The sequence below is a fragment of the Alligator sinensis genome, unplaced genomic scaffold, assembly GCF_000455745.1.
Source record: "Alligator sinensis unplaced genomic scaffold, ASM45574v1 scaffold366_1, whole genome shotgun sequence".
In the NCBI taxonomy this organism is placed as follows: domain Eukaryota; kingdom Metazoa; phylum Chordata; order Crocodylia; family Alligatoridae; genus Alligator; species Alligator sinensis.
This window is the reverse complement of record NW_005841851.1, coordinates 4,508,279-4,528,487: the sequence shown is the minus strand read 5'-3', so window position 1 is coordinate 4,528,487 and position 20,209 is coordinate 4,508,279. Positions and strand designations below refer to the sequence as shown.

The 20,209-nt window shown below is 42.4% G+C and overlaps 3 protein-coding genes across 4 annotated transcripts; all 3 read right to left on the bottom strand.

Moving 5' to 3' along the window:
* Positions 1–1,021: 1,021 nt before the first annotated feature.
* On the bottom strand, positions 1,022–2,165 carry LOC102382848 (actin-85C-like). Its single transcript, XM_014523325.1, has one exon. It carries the CDS (start codon positions 2,163–2,165, stop codon positions 1,032–1,034), a length of 1,134 nt encoding a protein of 377 aa, XP_014378811.1. The 3' UTR covers positions 1,022–1,031.
* A 5,701-nt stretch (positions 2,166–7,866) lies between these two features.
* On the bottom strand, positions 7,867–9,000 carry LOC102382603 (actin-related protein T2). Its single transcript, XM_006016208.1, has one exon. The coding sequence runs from the start codon at positions 8,998–9,000 to the stop codon at positions 7,867–7,869; it is 1,134 nt and encodes a 377-aa protein (XP_006016270.1).
* Positions 9,001–11,026: 2,026 nt separating this feature from the next.
* Positions 11,027–15,837, bottom strand: LOC102382202 (actin-85C-like). Of its 2 annotated transcripts, XM_006016207.1 has the most exons (2): positions 15,825–15,837; positions 11,027–12,275 (listed from the first exon to the last, which is right to left on the bottom strand). In XM_006016207.1, exons 1-2 carry the CDS (start codon positions 15,835–15,837, stop codon positions 11,164–11,166), a joined length of 1,125 nt encoding a protein of 374 aa, XP_006016269.1. In that variant the 3' UTR covers positions 11,027–11,163. The 2 variants fall into 2 exon arrangements, with proteins under 2 accessions (XP_006016269.1, XP_006016268.1); XM_006016206.1 differs by lacking the exon at positions 15,825–15,837 and having other exon boundaries at positions 11,027–12,297.
* Between the last annotated feature and the right edge of the window lie 4,372 nt (positions 15,838–20,209).

The window sequence follows — 20,209 nt, the reverse complement described above, 5'->3', positions numbered from 1 at the left end:
GCATTCCTGAATGTATAAAGCTCATTTACAAGAATGATTGTTTGAACACGGACAAAGCCAAATTATTTACAAATTCAAGTACTTGCTATCTTTTGCCAGTTTCTCAGCCTTCCCAGAATGTTATCAGGGGAATGGCACTTTTTCCTTATGAGCTTGCCCGCCATTGAAGGAGAATGCAATGTCAACCAACTGATTCAGGAATGGTTAAATTCTCAGTTGTTCTACTAAACTTCCTTCAGATAAGCAGCTAAAAGCACAGATACTCAGCCCTCGTCCAGATCTGCTGATTCTGCAAAAGGGTATTAGGGGATGTCAGAAGAACAAAACAGAAAAAAACACCTTTCACCCAGCATTCCCAGATGATGACTATATCTATTTCAATTATGTCTCACATCATCCTTGTAAGAAGTGATATTCACATTTCATCAGTGGGTCAACTGAGATACAAAAGGCAGTGAAAATGTCTCAGCCAGTGTTACAAGATGAATCATTAGCAAAGACAAGATCCAAAGCTTGGATCACTTTCTCTGAGAGCTTCAGTTTAATGGCCAGAACTTCTTTTTCATTTCACATGAATAAAGAAATTCAGATGCTACACTTTTTCTGGGCTCTCCCCAGCTTGCCAGGACCACTGCAAGAAGTCTCCAGCACTACAGCAAAGGGTCAACAATACCCCAGAGACCTCTATTTCTTCATTAGAGGTCTCTTTGGAAGCTTATGGTGAATGGCAGGGAGCCAGCCCTGAGAGGCATAGGATGGAGGTGGCTTGTTCTCTAGCATTTAACAGTCTGAGAAACTGTTTGCAATGCTAGGGAGGATCAACACATTTCTGGAATTAAAACCAACATGCTGGATAGCAAAAATGCAGCGAACAAGGGCTCTTTCTTTATCCAAATGCACAAGGGATCTTTCTTTACCAAGCCATAAAATCATTTACTGCAAATCAATTATTTTTGCAATGATTTATTAGCTGCTCTCCAGCTGTTCAGATTGGCACTCTCTTCCCCCCCCGCTCCCGGTGGTCATTCTTCTCAGAAGCATTTTCTCTGAAGTGCAGTTGGTCCAATCTCCTTGTAGTCTTCACTTGTGACCCACATGTCCTTGAACGTTTTTAAACTGGTGAGGACAGAAGCACCAATCCACACTGAGAACATCCTGTCTTGGGGGGCTATGATCTTTACAGGAATGGTGCTGGGGATCTGCATCTGCAGTTCCTTCAGGAGTCTCTCATTTAGACCATGGAAAAGGGTTGATCCACCAGACAATACCACATTCCCCAAGATATCTGAGTGGATACGTCCATCACATTTCTTAACACTCTGAACAATCATTTTGTCAATCCCTGGTGCTGAGATACCAGCATTAGCTGGCACAAAAAGGGCTTCAGGAGCTCTGAACAGCTGGTTGCCAACCTGGATAGCATTTCCATCTGGGAGAATATATTCACGTGTGAGTTTCCTGGGTTTCTCCTTCATTTTCTGGCTGGGCTCAATGGCCACATAGCACAGCTTCTCCTTGATATCCTTCACAATTTCCCCCTCAGCTGTGCTTGTGAATGAGTGTCCATTCTCCAAGAGGAGCCTAGCAAGGTATTTAGTAATATCTCTTCCTGCAAAATCCAGCCGGGAAACACCATGAAGTAAGCAATGGCCTTTGTAGACAGGGACTGTAAGGGTAACACCATCTCCACTGTCTAGCACTAATCCAGTTGTCTGGGCTGAGGCATAAAGAGCCAGCAGCGCTTGCAGAGCCACGAACATGGCAGGCACTCGGAAGCCTTCAAACATGATCTCGGTCATTTTTTCTCGGTTAGGCAGTGTGTTCAGCGGGGCCTCTGTCAGGAGCACTGGCCTTTCACTGGCTTTCATCCGGAGTTCATACTTATACACATACTTCCAGATCTTCTGCATATCATCCCAGGAAGTCACTATGCCATGTTCCATTGGGTACTTAAAAGACAGAATGCCCCTTTTGGACTGAGCCTCCTTTCCGACGTAATAGTCCTTTTGACCAGCTCCAATCATGATAGCTTTGGATTTGGGATAGCCTACAACAGAAGCAACGACTGACCTTGGTGTCTGTTCTCCTGACAGGCCAGCCTTACAGAGCCCAGATCCATTGTCCAAAATCACAGCTGGGCTTTCTAAAACTTTGGGATCAAACATTCCCTGGCAGGATGGAAGCAGGCTCTGAGCAGCGCTCTCTCCGGCTCCGCATTTCTTCAGGCTCAGAATGTCTAATATTCTAATGTCAAATATTCTAGATTCTTGAGTCACAAAGAGCTCAATTCCTTTACAGCTGGCAGCTCCTCAAGGCTGTCCTGAGACTACATCTTCTTCCTGCAAGGCCTGGGAGGGAATATGCCTTGCAGCTCAACAGTGTGAAGAGTTTTGCCTCAGTTCCAGTTGGTGCTTCTGCTTCTGTCCTCGCCAGTTCCAGACTGAAAAATGAAGCTGTACTCTCCTTCTCTCCCACATAATTTATAACAGAGGCACAACCAATACTCTCAGACTCTTACATGCAGGCGGAGGCTGGAGACAAGTTATATTGCTTGCATTTGCTTTTTTTTTTCCAACTGGATTTTTCATCCTTCATGGAGATATTTATGAAGAGATCAAATTAAAATGAGTTCTCACTGCACTTCAGCTCTTGGATGGTGGAAATACCTGGTAAAGGCCTAATTCCATGTATCTGAGTCCCATAAATGACTCAGAGAGGCATAGAAACTGGTGGAAAACAAATACAGATGCTCAACTTTTTAAATCCTATGGAACTTAAATGCATTCTTCTACATGCCGTGGGAGAGAAAGAAATGGCCCCTAAGAGAATACAGACTTATATAAACTTGAACAATTGTATTTTTTTGAAGGGTTTCATTGTTAAAGGGTTTGAAGCAACTGTTCTCTGTCAGGAGGATGATTCCAGAAGATAAACTTTTTGACTTACAGCCCACTTCCTAAGGAGAAGGATTATTGTGCTGTCTCACTCGGGAGAGTGATAACAGTCATAAATTTTCCAACCTCATTTTCTAATTTTTCTGATGGATGGATGGATGTGGAGTGAGCAAGTGCACAAAAAGAACTCTAGCAAGCAACACTTTCATGGGATTTTGTGTCATGTTTTCAATGAACTGGTGACATAACATCATTTCAAAATGTTTTCTCCTGCAGAAGATGATACCGTGGTCCTCACATCCAAATTTTCCATACATGAGAGCTTAGAAATGGGTTACAGACCCGCAGCCTTTGCAGTGTGTACAATACAGAGTAGTTTTTTTTTACGTTCCTCATTTAAATTGGACTTTCCCTAAAGCAGACACTAACTGAGAATGACTTAATTCAAAGTTTATCAGATTGGATTGTGCGATTCTAAGGAAGGCTTGCCCAGTTGTCTGAAGGCCTCAGAGGGAGACACTTTAAAGCAGCAACAGCAAGGATGCATAAGAACCAAAGGCAAGTACTTTGATTTTAGGGTCGACAAGCTTCTTGTGCTATGCTTGACACTGCAGAATCCTTATGACTAATTGCCTTGAGGAGAAGTCACATCAACAGCCAACCTGGGCCAGCCCTTTCACCCAAAGGAAGCCCAGTAGCAACAAGCCCTCTGCTAGTGCCAGCAGCATGTTCCTGCCTGGTTCCTTAAATGCAATTCCAGCTTCTATTCAACCACCAGTCACAAGGGTCTGGGAGCTGAAACACATGCAGCCCCCTAGTATCTAGAGTATCTTTGTTGTAATTTTGCTGTCATTTGATTAGCCAGTGGAACCAGTTAGTCTTTTCTTTTTCACCTTTTATAGTGTGGGAACAAAAGCATACTCACTTGTGTGAACACCTGCAAAAGCCTCACAAGAAAGTGCCTGAAAGAAAGCTCTCCAGGTAAAAAGCCGTATACTGCAGATATTGTAAACAGAGTAAATATTGCCTCATGACATTACTCGCTTGCACATGTTCTGCATTCTGTGTTGCATTGTGGGCTCTGTGTCCTAAGGGATATGAAAGTACCAGAAGTTTGTATTACAGTATTTCTGCTGGGACAGGAAGGGTGAGCCGCTCTATAGGAACAAGAATCTGAAATGGAGGCTTGATCATTATCTCTGAGGTTGTGGTCTATACATAAATGACTTGGTTTTCAGTGCTGAGTTATTTAATCAGTTCTATATGACTGGTTTGAGAGACTTTTTACTTGTGATTTAAAACCAAATAGACACCCACCTCAAAATCTTACTTAGGGTATATCAGGATGAATCCATTTTAGCATTACTGTAGTGGGTTAACTCATTGATGATTTGAATCCAAACCAGTATTAAGATTGATCTCTTAATTCATCCCACTCTTAATTTAGTTTAATATTATTAAACTAAGTTAATATTCCTGGTGGTTTAGCTTATTTTCTTTACCGTAAGCAATTAAATAAAATTTAGAAGGCTTCTAGTTTGCAATTTTTTTGATAAGCAAGAAGGTCCAGGATCTTTGAGGGCCTGAGTAGATATTAGCTGGTCAACCTAGATGTCTGACAAACTCTCCTTTTGGTTCTTTGCTGATCTGAGGTTGTAAGAGTTCAGGTCTAAATCTTCTGTTATAAATGTCTTTTAAAATGAAGGCAAATAGATCTGAGGCATTTATAATGTTATTTAATTGTCCATAGCAGGCATGACACATTTATATACCTGCTATATATTCTGGACATACCCTGTAGAGGAGAATAGAAGATACAGGACCTGATCTAAAGGCCCTAATAGAAAGACTACCAAAATGAAGGCAGAATTAGATCTGAGGCATTTATAATGTTATTTAATTGTCCATAGCAGGCTTATAGAAATCAGTATACATTTTTATCATGGATTGATTTTTTGATGTCATAAGGGTAACATCAGAAAAGGGTGCTATGATGTAAAAATATGATATCAAAATACTTTTGTGTGTCTTCTGACATTAACTCATTTTAAAATTCAGTTGCTCAAAGCTCGGCTGGGTTATAGTACGATGGAAGGAATGCACGCTTTGCAGAGGGGAAATTGTGAAAGGTCACATGAAGTGTGATGTTTGAGATCTTTAGATGAGATGTCCCTTGCAAGTGCAAAATATCAGGGTTTTTTAAATAATTTCATATTTTCATAATTTTCATATCTGGAAATGGAGCAGCAGTCACATTCCTTTCAAAGGTCACCCAGCGCTGTCTGATGTAGGTTATAAGCTTTCATAGTTTCTAGGGTCGGAAGGGACCTGAACAGATCATCAAGTCTGACCCCCTGCCCTGGGCAGGAACGAGTGCTGGGATCATAATACCCCAGCCAGATATCTATCCAACCTCCTCTTGAAGACCCCCCAAGGTAGGGGAGAGCACCACCTCCCTTGGGAGCCCGTTCCAGAGCCTGGCAGCCCCAACTGCAAAGTAATGCCTCCTGATATCAAGCCTGAACCTGCTCTCAATCAATTTGTGGCTGTTATTCCTTGTTATCTCAGCTGGTGCCTGGGGGAACAGAGCCTCACCTATTTTCCACTAGTCCCCCCTGGTGAGTTTATAGACAGCCACCAGATCCCCTCTCAGTCTCCTCTTGTAGAGGCTGATTAGATTCAGGCCCTTTAGTCTATCTTTGTAGGGGCTGGCCTGCTGCCCCTGACCATGCGAGTGGCCCTCCTCTGGACCCTCTCAAGGTTAGCCACATTCCTCTTCAAGTGCGGCGCCCAGAACTGGACACAGTACTCCAACTGTGGCCTGACCAAGGCCACATAGAGGGGAAGGATCACCTCCCTGGACCTGCTCGTGATGCATCTGTAGATGCACGACAAGGTGCGGTCAGACTAACTAACCGCTTTCTTGCATTGGCGGCTCATGTTCACCTTGGAGTCAACAATGACTCCAAGATCCCTTTCAGTCACTGTGTTGTTGAGGAGGGTGTTCCCCAGCCTATAGGCGTGTTGCAGGCTCCTTCTCCCTAGATGCAGCATCTTGCACTTGTCTGTGTTGAATCCCATCCTATTCTCATCCGTCCACCTCTGCAACCTGTCCAGATCTAATTGGATTCTGTCCCACCCCTCCAGTGTGCCCACTTCTCCCCACATCTTTGTGTCATCAGTGAATTTGGACAGCGTGCTTTCCACGCCCACCTCCAAGTCACTGATGAAGATGTTGAACAGTGTAGGCCCGAGGACCGAGCCCTGGGGAACACCACTGCCCACATTCCTCCAGGTCAAAAATGACCCATCCACCACCACTATGGGTGTGACCATCGAGCCAATTTGCCATCCATCTAACTGTGTAGGCATCAATGCCGCAGTCGCCTAATTTTGGGGTTTTTTTTTTCCCCCACTGGATTCATAGGGCAGTGACTGTTTCTTACAATGTGTTTGCAGCATGCCAGGCACAACAGCGCCATGATCTCAGCTGGCGCTTCTCTAATGGACAAAAGTGGGACCTGTTAATAGTTCAAATGTGTATACATGTAAATACAAGTGGTTCCTGTGGAGAATTACCTTGAGCAGCAAAATAATTTTGGCTTACCAGATTTTAAATATAGCAACAAAAGCACAAAGCTTTCCCAGGGCTTAGGCTGTAGCCACAGGGCCAAGGAGAGGGTCAGGGTAGGTGGACAGTTCGCCTCAAGGAAGGTAAGGGAATGTGTCTTGGGAAGGTTTTACATCTGGTCATGTTTTAGGGAGCAGAAAATGAACATAAGGGCTGTGCAGTACTTAAGCTCTGGTACTGTGCTCCATCAGCCTAGCCAGCTCCAAAGGGAGAAGAATGGTGCTGGGGACTGGTAATGATATATATCATGCATCTTTCCCTGACCTCAGCAAAGATACAGCATTTGCAGTTGACTGAAAGCAGGACTTTCAGCCTATCCTGTTTACTACAAGGTTATAACATGCATTTGAACATTTGGATCTTTAAATCTTTGGGTTTATCAGAAATGACTTTCCAAGAAGCTTGGAGGTTCTGCAATCACCATCAAGAGACATCCTAATATTTCAGGACACAGGTTGATTCTGGGGCAAGTTTTGGATTGTACATGTTCACCATTTAAATACAGTCCTTGTTCACTTCCCTCTTTTTTTCTTTCGGTTTTTTTTTTTACCTGCTATATATTCTGGACATACCCTGTAGAGGAGAATAGAAGACGCAGGACCTGATCCAAAGGCCCTAATAGAAAGACTACCATTCATTTCCAGAGGCTTTGGATCAAGTGCACTAATAACATACATAGCGAAAATAGGGGTGAGATCCTAGGATGGAAGTGCTGGAGTGATGTAGACTGGTGCTAAAATCCTGTATTTGGCTAGAAAGATTCCCTTGAAGGAGCCACTGTGGAGTCTAAAACTCCTCTCCCCATTGCTGCCTCTCATTTTTCCCTACTATTTATGAAGGTTTTATATACATGTCCATGCACAGAGGAGGGAAGGCCATGGGGATAAGGCAGTAGATGGTGGATCCAGAATATCTAGTCTCAAGTCTTGGCTCTTCCACACATTTTGCCTAGCTTTGGGCAAGTCAATTAATATCTCCATGTCTCAGCGGCCTGTTCATAGAGTCTCACCCTTAAGTTCTGTCAGCTGAATATTACTAGGACTGTTTTTAGCAAGTCCCTCATTTGTATCACTGATTATAATGTCTGATCATAATGTTTTAAAATACTAAAGGGAAATGGTCTGTATTGGCTACAATGCAACAAATAAGAGGGCTTTTCCATCTCTAATTTTAATGACTCCTTGATAGGATATACAGCATTAGAAAGAGCCTCCTGTCAAAGGAGGTGAACGCTGAAACTCAGAAAAATAAAGCACAACTTAAAGTTGATTCATTTTAATTGCAAAGGCAAGAACTAACTCTGTCCTGAGCAGACAATGCCTAGGATTACCTAAGTTCCCCTTAAAAGCATCTTCTTTGGACAACATTTGGTCCAAATTCCTTGTAATCAGCCGCAGTGACCCACATTTGCTTGAAGCTGCTCAAGGAAGTGATTATAGAAGCCCCAATCCATGAAGAAAACCATCTCTCTGTGGGTGCTATAATCTTTATAGGGACTCCTTTGGGAACCTGATATTCTAGTTCTTTAAAAATCCGCTCATCTAGTCCAGGAAAGAGGGATGAACCACCAGACAGCACCATGTTCCCATACAGAGCACTGCGAACGCTGGAGTCACATTTTGTGACACTTTGGGAAATCATTTTCAGAAGGCCTGGCCCAGCGTTGCCAACATGGTTTGGCTCGAAGAGGATCTCTGGTGCTTGGAAGAGTGCACTGCCAATCCTGACTTCAGCCCCATCAGGAAGCTTATATTCCTTTCTGATCTCCTCTGGCCTCCTAACTCGTTCTTGGTGTGGCTCTGGAGCCACATAGCATAACTTCTCCTTGATGTCTTCTACAATGCTCTTCTCAGGGAGTTTTGCCAACCATGGCTCTGTTTTCAGAAGCAGCTTTGTAAAGTACTCTGTGATATCCTTGCCAGCAATGTCTAGCATGGAGACAGCATGGGGCAAACAGTAGCCTTCATAGACTGGTACTGTGTGCGTAACGCCATATCCACTGTCAATCACCATTCCAGTGACACGTGCCGAGGCATACAGAGACAATATGGATTGAACAGACAAATAGAAAGCAGGCACCCTAAACCGTTCAAACATCAGCTGGGTCAGTTTTTCTCGGTTCTCCGCTGGATTCATAGGGATCTCAGTCATGAGCACTGGCCTCTCGAAGGCTTTTATGCTTAGTTTGTGGTCATAAACATGTTTCCAGAGCTTCTCTACTTTATCCCACGAAGTAATTATTCCACGTTCAATGGGGTACTTCAGAGACAGCACATCCTTCTTTTCCCGGGCCTCTTCTCCCACATAGTGTTCCTTCTGATCGGCTCCTAACACAGACGCTTTGGCTTTGGGGTGGCCTGTAATAGAAGGAATGATGTGTCTTGGGCCAATCTCTCCTGATAGACCAGCCTTACACAGGCCTGACCCATTGTCAAAAATTACAGCTGGAATATCTAATGCCTTGACATTAAACATTCTTCCAGCCTTCCCCCAGAAAACTTAACTGCTCTCTGAAAAAGGTTGCTCCTTGTGCTTTGAGGACATACCTCCCAAACAGATTTCTTCACAATACAACAGGCCCAAACAGTCTCCAGTATCTAGAAACACAACTCCTATTTTTGGCTGGCATTCAGGATAGTTAATCTCCACTTATGTGGTGACCAGCTCAGCATTTCCAGTGCTGACTTCTTCAACACTTAACAATGGATGAGGTAGATCATGACTGTGCGGTGACCATTATGACAGAGGTAGATTTGTACAAGCCTTCACTGTAATAATTCATTTGCTCGCTTTCTTTCAGGAGATCATTAAGTTAATACATGATAAAAGCTTCAGAAGGAGCTAGGATCACTGATGAATCTGAAGTGCATTGATTCATAAAGCAGGATCCCAGCTGGTTTCATGAAGCACTGAGCGGTTTGAATGGTTGAGAGAATTTAGGGTCTTCTGTTCAATTTATACTGAGTGCAATTCCTTCTCCTTTATTTAACCCTGATCCCAGTCAACCAGCACTTCTGTGTCTCCTGGCAGTTACATTTCACTCCAGTGCTGCTTCACTCACCCCTTAGACAGCTGGTGAGCTAAGGGCCTGGCAGAAAGCAGTTCATCATTTTGCCTTCCCTAGGGATGCCTGTGAGCTTACAGTTTGTAAGGATCCTCTTTAACTTCTGATATGGATGTATTCATTGGCTAAGCATGTCCAGGGAAGTGCAAGCATCTTTCTTTCATGAACATTTTTCCTCTTGCAGTTGATGCAGTGAAATTTGTGCCCAGAACAGAGCATGGAGGCGCCTTCATTTGGAAGATGCGTTCAGAGCATTGTTGGACTCACAGCTCAGAGCAACACGCTGCTGAGGGAGGACAGGATTTCATCACCTCCTTCTGTGTTGAGGGCGAATGCTCTACATGTCCATATACCAGCAAGGCAATAGCACAGCTGTAGGGGTCCAACCTTTAAATCCAGGAAGTCAAAAACTGTCTGATATGACAGAGTTTATGAGTATTATGATGAACCATGACAAGGGGAAAAATAATACCCTTTCCTTTGTAGAAAACCTGGAATTCTAACTGGCATAACTATTATTTGCATTACAGTAACACCATGAGCCTTAGTCATGGAGCAGGACCAGCTTGTGCTAGATAGACACTGTACGGACACAGAAGGGAAGGAAGGTCCCTGCTCCAAAGACCTTACACTCAAAGATCAGCACAGGAGACAACAGATGAAGGGCTGCAAGGAAACACTGAGACAACAATAGTAGCACAATAGGCTGCTGTTTTGGCATAGTAGCCAAATGGTTACTTTTTGTGGCTATTGTGGCCAAGGAGAAAGATAAGAAGGGATCTGAAGCAGAAGGATGATGCAGTTTTGCAGTGCTTTACAACAACTGGCCCCCAAGGATGGGAGGCAGCTCAGGAAAAGGGTAAGTTTTCTTAATTCTGCACCAGCTACAGGACTCAACATTTCTGAAAGTTGCAACGTGTAAAATCAGATACTGAGACAGCAAACAGGGAGAAAGCAGGATGTCCATTACCAGCTCCGTTGCATTCCTAGAGCATGCTTCAAATGAACGGGATCCTAGTATTGAAGATAACCAAACCTATGCTATCCCTGCTGCCCCCAACCATCCGGCAACACCCTGCTCCATTGCTATATGAGGAGGGGGGGCTGGTTAAGGCCCCCTTATTCCCAATTCTGGTTTTGACTTTTTTTTTTTTAATTCCTCCTGAGAGAAGAAAGAATATTTGAGGGAAGGGCAAAGTATTCAGCCAGCAGTGAGAAACAATAGTTCTCATTGAACCCCACCCAGCGGAGGAACAGCATGGATGTCTGCAGGGAAACTCATCCAATCCTCTTCCAGCGAAAAGATGATATATGGGAATGAGGGTTGGAAGGCATGACACTATGTAAAAATTAAAGGGGATAATAGGATATTGTGTCCCATGGAGGGCAAGAAGAAAATAAGATGTCTAAGACCAACTGTAAACAAGCTGGTGTGTTTCTAATGTTTTATTTTCTTTGAGGTTTGGGCAGCCAATAAATACATGAACAGCTGTTGCATCTTCTGGCTCATATCTCATTAGATTTCTTTATCATCACTTGTTCCAGCAAGACATTTGTTCAGTGGGACATTCCCTTTAAAAGCATTTCCTGTGCACTACTCCTGCTCCAAAATCTTGGTAATCACTGACAGTAACCCACATTTGTTTGAAAGATGTCAGGCATGTCAGGATGGAAGCCCCAATCCACACGCAGTATTTCCTTTCAGGAGGTGCGATGATCCTTACGGACATCCCAGGAGGGACCTGCAGCTGCATCTCCTTCAGGATGCGCTCGTCAAGGCCAGGGAAGAGGGTGGAGCCACCAGACAGCAGCACATTTCCATAGAGGTTCCTGCGAACATCAATGTCGCATTTCATGACGCTGTTGAAAATCATTTTGTGCACCCCAGGGGCTTCGATACCAATGTTAGCAGGCATGAAAAGGGTCTCTGGGGCACGGAAGAGCTGACTGCCTATCTTAATGATATGCCCGTCAGGCAGTTTATACTCTTTCATGATTTCTTCTGCCTTGGCTTTCATTTCTTGAACTGGATCTAATGCTATGTAGCACAACTTCTCCTTGATGTCTTTCACAATTTCCCTCTCAGCTGTGCTCACAAAGGAATGCCCACTTTCCAGAAGGAGCCTCATAAAGTACTCAGTGATATCCCTGCCTGCAATATCCAGCCTTGAAACAGCATGGGGTAAGCAGTAGCCTTCATAAATGGGCACAGTGTGGGTGACGCCATCTCCGCTGTCCATTACTATCCCTGTGGTACGTGCTGATGCATAGAGTGCTAGTGTTGCCTGGACTGCAACATACATCGCAGGCACCTTGAAACCTTCAAACATGATCTCCGTCATTTTTTCCCGGTTCCGTAGAGGGTTTAGCGGGGCTTCCGTCAACATCACTGGCCTTTCGTTGGCTTTGATTCTCAGCTCACACTCATAGACGTGTCTCCAGATCCTTTCCATGTCATCCCAGGACGTCACTATGCCATGGTCAATTGGATAATTCAAGCTTAAGACGCCCCTTTTGGATTGGGCTTCTTCGCCAATGTAATATTCCTTCTGTCCAGCTCCTAGCATTGTAGCTTTGGCTTTTGAGCGGCCAACAATGGCTGTAATAACTGACCTTGGAGCACTGTCCCCTGCAATACCAGCCTTGCACAACCCAGATCCATTGTCAACGATCACAGCTGGGATATCTAAAACTTTAGGGTCAAACATTCTTGGAACAATTTGCTGCTCACCTGAAAGCTGTGTTTGTGAGGTCTAATGTAAGCAGAATATTTGATCCTTAATGTTCTAGATTGTTGATGTCATATATGGCAGTGTCCTTTCGTTTCCCCAGGTTGCTTATAAGGCTGTTATGTGACTGACAAGTGCCAAGGCAGTTGTTCAAGGAATGTGCAGTTTGCTCTTTCTAACACGTCTGCCCTCAAAGACCTCATAATGGCCCAGTGAAGGCATAATGGACTTTGCTGGTGCATTGGCTAAGCCAGGGCAGCAATATCTTGATTGCTGACCCTAGACACACCACTACATAGACTCACAGAATTTGAAGCCAGTCAATCAACAAATCTGACCTCTATATCATGGGCCATTGCATTTTACCCAGTCCAAAAGCATGTATTCCAGAACAAGAAGTCAGGGTCAAGTTGAAGACATTAAGAGATGGAAAATCCACCATAGCAGCAACATATTTTTGTTCCTTAATATGACTCATAACTAAAATAATCAATCATTAATTTCAGTCCCAGTCTCTCAGGATTGCCCTTCCCTGCCTAAAGATGAAGACACTAATCCTTCCTTTATTGGTCTTGTCTGTTCAGACTGCAAACTCTTCCAGACAGGAACTGTCTGTACAGCAACCAGTGCAACAGGGCCCCTGATCCTGGTTGGGATCTCCTGGCAATGCTGAATACAAAGAAATCATAACATGTTACAAATGTGCACGGTGCTTTGCGGACAAGTAATGTGCAATGGTTCCCCCCTGCCTCCCAACCTGCATTATTCTTGGTTTGCAAGATTGGAGGAAGTGTGCAGCTATGAATACACATTTTACTGTTTTTCCCCTAAACTCCACACGGACTCATTTTTGGACTATTGGCTATTAAAAGATCACTCTTAGATCTGTTTGCAAAGAGCATGCTTGAATATAATTAAATCTCTCCCATGTATCCACAGCTTTAACTAAGAGTCTGCAAATGCTGCCAACAGCTGTTGAAGATGGGAACAATTTCACTTCCTTGTAAGTGAATAGTGCCTGCAACAAGCAGAACCTTTCACTTAATCCTTTTCAGCCCCACACACAGAACTCCTTAAGTGAATTATATTTAACAGACGAGGGTTACATTTGGCATTGGTTATGACATTCCACTTCTCTTTTTGGTCCTGCTTACTTATTTTCAAAGCCCTGCCTTCATAGTGAAAGTATGGAGGTGAAAATAATAGCAATAATAAAAAGATCATTTCTGCTGTTTCCAGGACACTGACTTGCTTTAAATGATATTTGTTGCATAAGGAGTTTTTCCTCATTGACTCCCTACCACGCCATGGACTGGTAATCTGTCTACAGACAGGCTTCCCCCTTCCCATCCCACCCTTCCATTCAGTGCATTATATGGGAGACATCTCTTTGGGAGTCTGAACCATTTAAAATCCCCAGGCTTCAAATATCTGATTGAAGTTTTACTTCTATTTTCCCTTTTTTTCTTCTTTTTTCTTGATGCTATATTTTTGATCCAAGAGATTTCCTAGGGAAGGTCTCCAGAATATACCTCTGAATCCAGGCCTGACAAGTCAATACTAACTTCAAGGAAAATTTCCTTTGAAAAAAAAATGACCAAATAACTAAGAGGTTCTCTGCGTGGTTCTAAATCCAGAGCAGATTCAAAGTGATGGTGGCATCCATTAAATTTAATAGAATTTGCCAAGGTGCCAATGAATTAAAGAGGGTTATGAGTTGAAGCAGAGATATGTATTAAATAGAGGATTTTTAAAGTAAGTCAACAGCCTGTTTGTGTGGGGATTTTTCCATCCCAGTTGAACAACCAGAAAGAAAAGGCCATCTAATACACAATCAGCTCCAGGTATGTTTTTCCCATTCAGCCTGGATTCCACACATGTTCATGCTAAATGCTGCTCTATCCATTTTAGCAACTTCTCTAATCCTTTTAATATTTGTGTACATATATTTCAGTGTGTGGCACACTTATTTCTGTGTGCACTTTTCTATTAATGTCAACAGGTGTCCTAATCATTTAAGAGGTTGTTATATTCATCGCACTGGAAGCCCCATTTAGTTCAGCGTGTTCTGCATGCAGTTTACAGTGAGGTATTCAGTCATGAACATGATGTTTATTATTAAAACAAGGGAATTTTGACTGCAATTATAAAACAGTAGTTATACTGAGATGCTGGTACGCCCCTCTCGTCCCTCATATTGGCTGTACATTGTAAATCACCCTAACAAGGTTTCACGTGAACTAACTTTAACTTCAATCTCTGTAGTAATGTGTGAATTTGACAGTCACATTGACTAGAAGTATTGGGAACAGAAGAACTCTACCTGGAGAAGAAGTACAACATGGGGCAACAAAGGTTTCTAATATTAGTTGGACATATGGTTCACTCTGGCTTGGCAGAACCATATTGGCCTTTGAAGCTTGCCAACTACAGCCCTTTGTGGGGGAAATTATGGTCTACCAGGAAATGGGGAAAGACTGCCCATCTTCTACATAAATCACTGAAGACTAACTCCATGATAAAATCTTTTGGTCACTTCTAATCAGGACAGGAAATGAACCTTTACCCAAGAGATACTTTAGAAATATTGTAGTATTTGCACTCTGCAAAATTTCTGCAGACACACAATGTAAAAGTGCCAAAACGAGTGAATGATGTCCTATAGACACTGGATCTTAGAAATGAATGGGCACTATTCTTAAAGGTGTTCTAGTCCCAACTGAGGTCCAAGGCAAAACTCACATTAACTTCACCCAAGTCCAGATTTCAGTCCATTACTTCACTGAAAGAGGATTGGGACAAATCCAAACCCATTCTAACTCTACTGCTTCCCCAAAGTTTCTACAGCAATCACATTTCAGTGGCTAATAGAGTGCTTACAAAATCTCAAACACATTGCTCCAAGCACGAGGTGACGTATCCATCATACATTTGACAAGCTTCTTGATGAACTGGTGTTAATTTCTCTTCCAAACAACAACTGAGCTTTGTCAGGCAAGACATCAGTGCCAATGTGTCAGGGTGTCTCTTTCTCCTCCTTTCTCTCTGTCTCTTCTCATGAATTCCCTCTAAAACGTCTATTATCTTTTTGAATTATAGTTTCCATGTTTGCTTTTATGGATGGGGAGAATGGATGCTGGGTCTGCTGGTCAGGGAAGCTTGTTTTTATGCTTCACATCTGTGATGGTGTGTCACACGACAGGATGATTGATACAGCTTTCAAAGCGGATTAAGCTGTAACTTTTAGACTATAGCAAAGCTTCAAAGAAAACACAGTCCTGTACCTTTCCTTTTCTTGACGGGACTTCCTTCTTAATCACTGCAGACTCCTGCAGCACCAATCCTGTATAAATATATCTTTAGATGGATGTAACTATAGACACAAAGATAACATACCATGATGGTGGAATACATGCTGCTACCAGGTATCAGAGATGCTTTGACAGCATCTCTTTCACATATGGAAAGACATTAATAGCTGATGTTTAAATTGTAATTCAAGAGACGGTTTTCAGACATCAGTAACCTTCAATAAGTTAAAAAAAGGGGGAACATAAAAGACACAGAGAATGAAAAATTTAGAGCAAGTGGCACACATACAATGATGGACATGTACCTTAAGGTGGAGAGAGAGGACATAGGTTGCAATGTACTGACTTTGTATGCAATATTATTGCTCTTTAGTTGCTATTATTACTGCCAGCAAAGGTTGACTGTTAGAAGCCTGTGGTTTTTGCAGCTGAAACATTAAGGTTCTGGTCCTGTCCCCTGGTGCAAACAAGCATTTTAGGCAGCAAGTGTCTCTGTCAGCAGCATGTAGATTTGTTTAGTGTGTCCTTAGGCATCCAATGCGAGTGTTTCAGGGAGATGAATGTACAGACCTGAATGTCTGTGGAAGACAGGGTGTCTCGACCATTGGGAATTAGATGAGGGAGGGGAGCAGAGGTGAAGCAACGAAATACTACTGTTGACACTAGAAGAGGGAAGTCAATCACCAGCAACTTCCATGTACCTTGAAAGCACAGCCAGATGGTTCCCAGCACACGTCCCATCACATGGTGAGTCTGGAATCATCTGCAGGAAGTCGATTCTTCAGCACAGAAGAACAGCACTTAATATGTGCAACCAATTGTTCTTATTAAAGGTCTGAAATTAATTTACTGTTTAGCACTGAAACAGAGGTAGTGCCTGGAAGCTAACCCTGGCTGAAGCCCCACTGCACTGGGAACTATAGGAACGTATAGTAAATGGCAGTCCTGGCTCCAAAGAAATTAGTCTAAAGGACAAAGTGTAACAGGTGGGTTGTGGTACAGGGCAAGCAAAAGAGTATAACAAAAGTGTTTGAGAGTGAACAGTTCTTAGCCAATGAGAAGCAATAATCACAATCACAGATGCTTAGTGCTAACAACTCTACAAGATTTCTTTCCTCACTTAGGAGACGTGTTTGATTGCTCCCATGCTTGTTTCAATCTAAAGCCCCATTCTGCAATGTCTTCGTGACACTCCAAACATCCACAATACTCTTTGAAGTTGAATTTTAATGTGTTTATTGACATCAGTTATGATATTTCAAAACACATGGGCCAGAAATTGTTACCATGCGTCCCTAACGTTTCCAATAATCCCCATATAAAAACAAACTCTGCCTTCTGTGATGATTTTACATCTTCATGCTGACTCATTTGACTGTGTTTATTTAAACTCCTGTGCTTTTTTTTTTAATTCAACACTTTTTGAATGTAAAACAATGGCCCATGTGCAATTCTCTCCATATGCAGATTTCAGATATACCAGCAGCTTTTTGTGCTTTCTTTTTATGGGCAGCACATGGACGCTCATTTTTCTCTTCAATTTTCACTGTAGAACTTGGATCTGAAATATGGATCTCTGTTACAAAATCTACAGAGATCCCATACATGCAGCTTGTACTTCTACTGTTAGAAAGGATCAGATCAGTGATAGTCCATACCATATACTTCAGAAGAGCATGCAACAAACCTTGCAGTAGGCATATATGTGATAACTGGGGCCAGAGAATTTTCCTTCTAACCCTTATTTCCTCCACAACCCCATCAAGAAAGTTGGCTTAAGCTCACAGCAAGGCATAAGTGCCCATAGTCCTTCCAAAACTTACTTAGTTTAGTATGTTCATTCTATTACTGCTTTGGATACTTTGGGTATCCAGTTAAATGTCAAATTCCTTTTTCTAAATTTTGCTAAGCTACTGGCATCCATGGTAATGGGCTTCACAGGCCTATGTGCTTGGAACAATACATGACTGCAGCAGAGAACAGGACATGGAAATCTGAAATGTAGAGAGGAAGAGGAGCAATTTTAGCTGCAGTGGGCCTGAGCTTATATTCCTTATATATTCAAAACTCCCTGTGTAGCCTATCAGAGACTAGAATTGTGCATTCAAAAAACACCAGGTTATATCCTGGTTGTAGTCAAAGTGGAGGCCATTTCTTTAATTGGCAAAACATGATTCATATTTCAAGACTGATTCCATTATTCCACACAGACAAAATTCAACCTTGTGCAAATGAGGGGCACACAAGAAGGGAGTCCAGTGGCAATCCTCCCGGTGCACCAGGCTAGAAGTCCGTCCTTCAATCTCTTGATTACCTGATGCTGTGACTCCTTTCCATTTTTTCTATGTTTAAAATGGAACTCAGACAATAAAAGTAAAATGTGCAGAGCCCAAAAGAACGGCCATGTACAGTTTAATGCTGTAAACACTTGCTACCAGGTTAAGCTCTTCTGCCACAAATCATCCTACTGACATCTCAAAGTAAATGTAATAGTGTGTTTGCAGGATCAGACCTTCCTAAGATGAAATAGTGTCGTGCTCCCTCTGCTGACTCTGCAGATGCGTTTCAGTTAAAAATTCCCTTTCATTGAGCTTTTGGCAGCAGCACTGGACTGATGCCGGTATAAATAGGGAAAAGTTCTCCTAGGTTGATCCAACTCCCAGTGAAGTCACTGGATCAGGCCCGCTGAAAGTTGGAATTGCTCCTAAACGAACCACTTGGGAGGTGTTAATTTCAGCTGCATGCAAAACACTGGGGAGGCAAATAAAATCAATACTTGCTAAATAGAAAAAAGGGTCTAAATCAGTGGGGAAAATATGTTTATTTTCTAGCTCCTATAAAGGCATTACAGAAAAAAATGGAAATTGAGAACAAATTATTAACTATACAAAAAAATACATCCTACTGTCCTTTTAAGGGAAACTTAAATTACCGTCTTGGTAAAGTGGAATGGCTTTGGGGATATGGACCTGGTCTTCTAGTCTTTTGAGTCACTAAGTCTCTCCAATATCTCTGGGGGAGCCTGGGTTTAATAGTATCATCTGAAATGTAATAAACCCTGCTAGTGATGAACAACCAGGAAGGTACAAGCCCCACTGGGATTCGGATTTAATTCAAACAATTTGGAATCCAGCACTGAAAGAGCCACTTAGAGTCGCATATTATTTTCCATTTTGGTAAAATAGATTAAAAAAAAGAGAGAGAGGGGAAAAATGAGATATACATCTTGGAAACTGTATAAATAATGTACAAATGAAAGCCTGGCTAAAAATTCACATATTTAAAATGATAGGCTCGATTATTTGAACATTGAGGAAGGGCCAGAAAAAGACTTTTATTATATTATTTACTTACTGCACATACACTTTCAAGACACGCAAAAGGAATTTCACTAAGCTGTGTTCTTTCTACATAGCCAGGAATTAACCCTTTCTGGGCCCAGGCAAAAGCAAGGCTTTGTGGCTTGGCTCAACGAAACAGCTCCTGTTGTTTCCAGGTTGCCTAAAAACACTAGTGACGAGCAGGGATAGATATGCTTTATGATACTGGATCAGCTTTGCCATAGACTCCCTATGTGACCTTGGGCAAGTTATTTAATTCCTGGACCCCATTTTCCATCTACAAAATGGTGCAGTAATTTCCTCTCTTGTTGGCTTGGATTGCAGACTCTTTAGGCTAGTATAGTGTTTAATACTATGGGCTCCAACTGGCAGCCTCTGCAGCAATATTCAGCAGAAACCAACTCAGATTCTTACTTGAGTATCTGGACAGCTACCTGTACATGCAACTCCCTGCTTGTTGCTGTCGCACAGCTGCTTCATGTTGTTCCTTGCTGGTATTATTTCATGCATGCTTAATGAACAGCAGATAGCCAGCAAAGAGTTTGGAGGGTCAAGGATGTGAGAAGTGCATTTGGAGCTATAGAAAAGAAACCAGGGCCCTGCTTAACTTTGAACACCTCACAGTTTAGGATTAAATTGGCAAGGAACTATTTTGGAGTATCAGTGATACGTTACACAGGTATCAGATATTATTTTACAGGGCTGTTATCTAACTACTGTCAGCCTGTGTTTTAAACAGGCATATTAAAAATTGTAGATGAAGTGTCAAAGCAACAAGCTCAAACGATCACAAATAAAAACTGCCACATGTTTGCATTAACTAAACTAGCATTCAAGTGCAATATCACTGGAGCTCGGCCAGTGGTATAGGTCAAAACTCAGCCACATGTCCTGAACATCCCTCAAATACAGCTAAGCAAACAGCTTTGAAAACCCTGTGCCAAGTGCCAGCTCCAGCTGGCATCTTAGTGCATTTTACTGTACAGCTTATTACAGTTTGGGAGGTTATGAAAAGTTTACTAATGAAAAACATTTCAGGAAATCATGCCAGCAATTTAGGCTGGGGGAAGAGCTATAATGACACGAGCATATATAACTTTAGTGGAAAGTCTGAAACATCAGTTCCACACCCTGAGAGCAGCCCCTCTGTTTATAAATCTCAACAATTCTGAACATCAAGAGCAATTGTACACATTTCTTTTAAGATGTTTACGTTTTGCTTTCTAAATATTTAAAACC